The sequence below is a fragment of the Pogoniulus pusillus genome, chromosome 39 (assembly GCF_015220805.1).
Source record: "Pogoniulus pusillus isolate bPogPus1 chromosome 39, bPogPus1.pri, whole genome shotgun sequence".
NCBI lineage: Eukaryota > Metazoa > Chordata > Aves > Piciformes > Lybiidae > Pogoniulus > Pogoniulus pusillus.
The window spans coordinates 8,348,003-8,354,654 of record NC_087302.1 but is presented as its reverse complement, the minus strand read 5'-3'; the positions used below and the strand labels follow the sequence as shown (position 1 = coordinate 8,354,654).

Genomic DNA, 6,652 nt, shown 5'->3' with positions numbered 1-6,652 from the left:
CCAGCAGCAGCCCAGCACCACCATGCCCACTGAACCCCAGGCCCAGGCTCTGTAGCCACAGGCTCCTTGCACACCTCCAGGGATGTCGACTCCACCAGCCCCTGGGCAGCCTGTGCCAGTCCCTGACCAGCTGCAGTAGCCCATCCCTAGCACACTGCTGATACCAGTCCCAGCCCTCACTCCCCAGCACAGCTCCAGTGCAGGCTCCCACCTGGGGGATGCCTTGGCCCCAGTGCAGTCACTCCAACACCTGCACCTCTGTGGCAGCAAAGCTGAGAGAAGCACTGCAGGAAGGCTCTGAGCTCAGCAGCCTCCAGCTGTTGGCTCTTCCCCAGCTGTGCTCTCACTGCCTGCATGCTGAGCACTTCCCAAGCTCCCCGGGGAGAGGAAGGGCAGAGAGCAGCAGGCAGGTACTGAGCCCTGCTGGGAATCAGGGAAAGACTTGGGAGAGAGGGGTCTGGCTGCACACTGGCACCGGCCTGGCAACTCCTGCACGGCAAAGCAGAGCCCTGCTGCCCTGGGCACTGCTGCTGTGCTGCTCCAGCTGGCTCAGGAGGCCAAACCCAGCAGCAGTGGGGATCCTGCAGCAAACCGAAGGAGGATTCCCCTTCCCCCTTTGCCAACCTGCCTGAGCCAGAGCAGCAGCCCCTCAAGGTCAGCAGCCTCACAAGCTGGCACGGGAAGGTGGCAGCAGCCAGGCTGCCAGCCCCAGCTTGCCAAGGCTCTGTCACTGCTGGATAAACAGCTCCTGTGCCGCAGGGGTGCCAGCCCTGCCCGCCCCCAGCCCAGCGTCACCGCCTCGGCCATTAAAAGGGCAGCAGGAGGATTGTTAAAAAGCCCTGGGGAGAGCCGGGGGCAGAGCAGACACCCGAGAGCGCCTGGGCCCCCCTGCCCCCCTGCCAGGGCCACTTCGGTCCATATTTAGCTCCTGACAACTGTGGCCAGTGCAGGAACTCCCAGCTCTGCCTCTCCCTCCTCCCTCTGCTGCCTCCTCTCCCGCAGGGCTCTCAGAAATTGCTCTTTCTTTTTCCCAGAGGCCATAACTTAACACCCCTGGAGCCAGGAAGATGGCAGAGAAGCAGGAGGAGCCCAGCAACACCCAGAACGGGGAACCTGACACCGCCGAGGAGGGCGAGGAGAAAAAGAAGAAGGTGAAGAGGGAAGATCTGCCCCCGTTCGAGATCGTGGCAGGGTAAGAGCTGCAGGGAGGCAGCTGCGGGCCGGGGGTGAGCTGGGCACGTCCAAAGCTCCAGGGCTGGGTGCCTGAAGCTGGCATCTTCAGCCAGTGCCCTGCTGGATACTCTCAAAGGTGCAAGTGCAGGAGCAGGAGAAACTTCTTCCCTGTGAGGTGCAGAGCCCTGGAGCAGGCTGCCCAGAGAGGCTGTGGAGTCTCCTTCTCCAGAGAGCTTCCAAACCCACCTGGATGTGGTCCTGGGTGCCCTGCCCTGGGTGATGCTGCCCTGGTAAGGGGCTGGCTGGATGATCTCTGGATCCAACGCCCCCCTCGGTGCTGCGGCTCTGTGCGGCTCTGGCTGCTGGGAAGAGTCCCCTGAGTGCTCCAGGGGCAGGGCTCCCAGCGGCAGGCAGACAGGAGGGCAAATCTCTCGGTTCAGGCCAGGCAGGGCTGTTTCTGCAGTGCTGACTGATCCCCTGGCAGTGCAGGCAGTGCAGCAGTGTCACTGCCTGCCGATACGGGGCTGGAAGGTGCTGACCCTCGGCGAGCTCTGATCATTGATCCCTTGCTGTGATCAGTGGCTCTGGGCTGAAAGATCCCTGTGGATCAGGAAAGCTTCCCTGCTGTGGCTGATTTGCTCCATGCAGCCGAGGGAAAGGTTCCCCAAGGGAGTTGGAAGTTCCACACCCCCAGCTAGAGCCTGACTTCGGAAAGAGCCAAGCTGGCAGGAAGGCACCAACCCAGAGGTAGCTCTGGTGCCAGCTCCTGGTGCCCAGCACGAGCCCTCATGTGTCCCCGTCGGTTGCCATTTCACAGACTCACTGATCTCTGCCTTGCCCCGCAGTGGAGGAGGCTCCTCCTGCAGAGATAAGCCCTTGGCTCCCCGCGGGGGCTGATCATTAGAGGCTTGCTCTAATCAATGAGCCCAGCAGGGATGTGTTGGCCGTGGAAGAGCTCTCCCAGAGCAGAAGGGCTCTGATTTATCAGCTCAGACAACTGAACAGGCAGGAACAGAGACTGAAACCCATAGAATCTGCCCTGCTCGTCGGCACTGCCCTGCTCAGGACTCTGCACTTTGATTCTCTTCTCCTCCCCAGCACACCAGACCTGGGCAGCTGCTGGACCCCTCCAGCTGACCCCCAGCACAGCCCCTGCCTCGGGCAGCACCAGCACAGAGAGCAGCTCCTGGCTCTGAGTTCCAATCATATTCCATTCAGCATGACCCAGTGCCCAGTGAAAGGGCAAGGGGCACAACCTGGAGCCCAGCAGGTTCCACCTGAACAGGAGGAGAAACTTCTCTGCTGTGGGGGGTGCTGGAGCCTGGAGCAGGCTGTCCAGGGAGGCTGTGGGGTCTCCTTGGGGTGCTTTCAACCCACCCTGGCCATGTGCCCGTGGGCAAGCTGCTGTGGGTGCCCTGATGATGATCTTCAGAGGTCCCTTCCAGCCTCACCGTGCAGGATTCTGTCACCTAACAGATGACAAAAGACTTCCTCCCGTGAGGGTGGGAGGACACGGCACAGGCTGCCCGGGGAGGTGGTTGAGGCCTCATCCCTGAAGACATTCAAGATCAGTCTGGATGCAGCCCTGGGCAGCCTGCTCCAGGAGGAGCTGTCCCTGCTGCCTGCAGGACTCGGACAAGATGCCCTTGGAAGGTCCCTTCCAGCCCAGTGCCAGTCTGTGGCTGTGAGCTAAAGCTGAGCTCACCCAGCCCCAAGCACATCCCAGCCCCAGCTCAGCTGCTCTGCCCTCGCCCCATCCTGGCTTCTGAGTCCCTCCCACAGGACAGAGACCTTGCCCAGAGCCCCCACTGCTGGAGACCACAGGGCAGGCTAAGCCCTGGCAGGACAGGAGTTTGCAACTGGCACTGGTGCTGAGATGTCCTCCCCTCTGCTTTGCTTGGCATCAGGCAGGCTCTGCTAACCTCACAGAGGGAGCTGAGCCTCTGCAGCTCCACAGGGCTGCTGCCAGCTTCCCCTTCCTGCACCCCTCCCAGCACTCCTCCCCTGTGCTGATCTGCTCCACGGCCTGGAGCTCAGGGGGCAGGAAGAGGAGCCGGGACACAGCACAGCTTTGCCCTTTCACCTCTCCACTCAGCCCGGGGGGGTTGGGGCAGATGATCTCTGAGGTCCCTCCAGCCTAAGGCATCCTGCGATGACTTTCAGAGGCTCATTTCCACCTGCCCGGAGCTGCTCCCGGGGCCGACCTGCGGGTTCTGCTCGCCTGGGAGAGCCCCAGCGGGGAGAGCTGGCACAGCAAACTCAGAGCAAGGAGCTAAAGCGGATCAGAGGTGCCCCCGGGGCAGCTCTCAGACACCAGGAGGAAGCAGCTCTGGCTTTTAGAGCAGACTTAGGTTAGATCTCAGACACTCGGTGAGATCAAAGCCACAACAAGCTCCTGCTGCATGCTTGCGTTCAGCTGACCGTGAGGAGCAGCAGCAGAGAAGTGCAGCCTCCTCACTCGCTCCCACTCAGGCATCCAGACCGTACAAAGCACTGGCGGTAAAGCTGCTAATTAGTGATGCTTGAGTTATCTTCCTAACCATTCAGGGGTAACAGAGCCCACAGATTAGCCTGACAAAGGCACCCTGCCAGAACCGTGCTAACGGCCTAGAAACCAGAGCAGTGCAGAGTGCAGTGCAGTGCAGTGCAGTGCAGTGCAGGGCAAGGGGGTCTGAGCACATCAGCTGCTGGCTCCGCACCTCCTGCAGCAGCAATGAACACACCTCAGGAGCAAGCTCCCCTGCGAGCACTCAAACACTGCCTCCGGACTGCTGTCTGCAGCAGCAGCAGTGGCACAGAGCTGCTGGAGTGAGGCCAGAGGGGGCCACGAAGATGCCAGGGCTGGAGCAGCTCTGCTGTGGGCACAGGCTGAGGGAGCCTGGGGGGGTGCAGCCTGGAGAAGGGTCCAGGGGGACCTCAGAGCTGCAGCCAGTGCCTGAAGGGACTTTTGCTGAAGGTGTCTGAGCCAGGCCAAGGGGAATGGCTTGGAGCTGAGGAAGTTCTGCAGTGTGAGGGTGCTGAGACTGGCACAGCCTGCCCAGGGAGGCTGTGGCTGCCTCCTGCCCGGGGGTTGTCCAAGGCCAGGCTGGATGAGGCCTCAGGGCTTTGTGTCCTCCTGTCGCAGCTCGGAGCGCAGGGAGCGCAGCGCCGCCGGGGTGCGGAGCTCGCCGAGAGCGCAGGAGGGGCTGAGCCGCTGCCTGCCCTGAGCTGCCTGCCCTGAGCTGCCTGCTCTGAGCTGCCTGCCCTGAGCTGCCTGCCCTGAGCTGCCTGCTCTGAGCTGCCTGCCCTGAGCTGCCGCTCCCCTGCCCTCCCAGGGAGCGCCTCCCTGCCATCTTCTTCAAGTTCCAGTTCCGGAACGTGGAGTACAGCTCGGGCAGGAACAAAACCATTCCTGTGCTACGTGCTGGAGACGCAGGGCAAGGAAGGCGGTGACCTCCCGCGGCTACCTGGAGGACGAAGCACGCCGCCGCGCACGCCGAGATGGATTTCTTCAGCAGCATCCTGCCGCGCTGCGAGCCCCAGCCTGCGCTACAGCCTCACCTGGTCGTGTCCTCCAGCCCCTGCGGAGCCTGCGCCGAGCGCATCGCCGACACCCTGCGCCGCACACCCAACCTGCGCATGGCCGTGCTGGTCGGGCGCCTCTTTCATGTGGGAGCAGCCCCGAGGTGCAGGCGGCGCTCCGGAAGATGAAGGCTGCCGGCTGCAAGCTGCGCATCATGAAGCCTCAAGACTTTGAGTATGTCTGGCAGAAACTTTGTGAGCAGGAGGAGGGGGAGGAGGCCAAAGCCTTCGTGCCCTGGGAGGACATCAGGAGACTTCAACTACTACCAGGAGAAGCTGCAGAGATCCTGCAGTGAGGCTCAGGTGGGTGAGGACTTCCACTCGGTCACTCAGCTCCTTGGGGCAGCCACTGCTGGGCTCCTGGCTTTGCTTCAGCTCCTTGAGGTACAGCCCAGAGCCCCACTTCAGTTACTGCTACCCTCACAGCCTCCCACCTGGGCTTGCCCTGGACCTGAACACGGCCCCAGGCAGGACCTCAGCCCTCCACGGGTGGCAGCTCCACAGTGGCAAAGGTAGCAATGCTCCATGGATCCCCCACAGCAGGCACAAGAGGGAACCTGAGCTGATTTATTTTCTCCTTGGGGTAAACCCCTCCAGAATCAGACTGAGAGGGCCTCAGGGTCACCAGGTGCAACAGCAGCACCTCCTGTGCCCTGCACACCTAGGGAAGGCTCCAGGGGGACCCCAGAGCTGCTGCCAGTGCCTGCAGGAAGGCTGCAGAAAGACCTGCTTCAGAGAGGGGGTCTGGAGACAGGCCAAGGGGGAATGGGTTGGAGCTGAGGCAGTTCTGCAGTGTGAGGGTGGTCAGAGTCTGGCACAGGCTGCCCAGGGAGGCTGTGGCTGCCTCCTGCCTGGAGTGTTCACAGCCAGGCTGGATGAGGCCCTTGGGCAGCAGAGTCTGGCTGAGAGGTGTCCCTGGGCAGGGTGGGGATGGTGGAGCAGATGAGCCCTGAGGTCCCTTCCAAGCTGAGCCACTCTGTGACCCTGTGATATTGAGGACAGATGGAAAGAGCGAGAGGGATGTAGGGAGAAGATTCCCCACCCCCAGTGTCTGCCCTCTAGAAACAAACCAGCAAAGCCCTGAAGAAATCAGCTCCTGCAGAACCCCTTTGCTAGAGGTGCAGGAGTCACCCCCAGGCCAGGAACCATGGAGGCAGTTACAGCTCCTAACCTGTCTCTCTTTTTCCACCCCCAGGAGCAACTCAGAGCTGATCTCTGGGGAGATGTAACAGCCTCACCCCCGGGGCACTCCTGCTTCCCAAAGCTCTGATTCCAGCAGGAGGGAATCACCAACTGTGGCCTGCAAATACACGGACAAGAGAGAGCTGTGCTGTCTGGGACTGCTTTGGTGTCTTTCATTGCTCCCCTGCCCCAACCCAGCCCCTGCTGCCTCTGCTGCTGGGAAGAAAGATCAGAGGTGATGGAAGTGGTCTCTGCACTGCCCAACCACCAGCTCTGAGCACAGAGACACAGAATGGCTCAGCCTGGACCCTGAGCTCATCTCCTCCACCACGGGCAGGGACATCTTCCCCCAGCACAGGCTGCTCAGGGCCTCATCCAGCCTGGCCTTGAGCACCCTCAGCTGAGGCAGCCACAGCCTCCCTGGGCAGCCTGCTCTGGAGTCTCCCCACCCTGGTGCTGGAGAACTTCTCCCTCAGCTCCAGCCTCCCCTGCTCTCCTCAGCCTCGCCCATCCCACTCACCCTGCTGGCACTCTGCAGTGTGCTGAAGCCCTGATGGAGCTGGACTGCAGTGGGCATGCAGGGAGGGCAGAAGGCCTCACCTGCTGAGGCTGTCTGATGGGAAACAGCTTTGGAAGGAAGCTGCCAACGAGCTGAGTGCATCAGAGACTGCAGGCATGGGGGGGAGGGAGACTGAGGGTGATGAGAAAATAAAAAGCCCAAAGCTTTTCTCCATCT

At 61.8% G+C, this 6,652-nt stretch overlaps 1 protein-coding gene and 1 long non-coding RNA gene across 2 annotated transcripts; both read left to right on the top strand.

Annotated features, from left to right (window-relative positions):
* Nucleotides 1-778: 778 nt before the first annotated feature.
* APOBEC2 (apolipoprotein B mRNA editing enzyme catalytic subunit 2) lies at nucleotides 779-4,982 on the top strand (the record flags this gene model as incomplete). The annotated part of the gene is given in 6 exon segments (XM_064173588.1): nucleotides 779-1,192; nucleotides 4,488-4,560; nucleotides 4,562-4,593; nucleotides 4,595-4,631; nucleotides 4,633-4,818; nucleotides 4,821-4,982. Coding segments are annotated over 6 exon segments (615 nt in total), but the record flags the coding sequence as incomplete, so codon positions are not given.
* Nucleotides 4,983-4,986: 4 nt separating this feature from the next.
* LOC135191489 (uncharacterized) lies at nucleotides 4,987-6,652 on the top strand. Its single transcript, XR_010308827.1, has 2 exons — nucleotides 4,987-5,037; nucleotides 5,930-6,652. It is a non-coding gene; the product is annotated as an uncharacterized LOC135191489 (long non-coding RNA).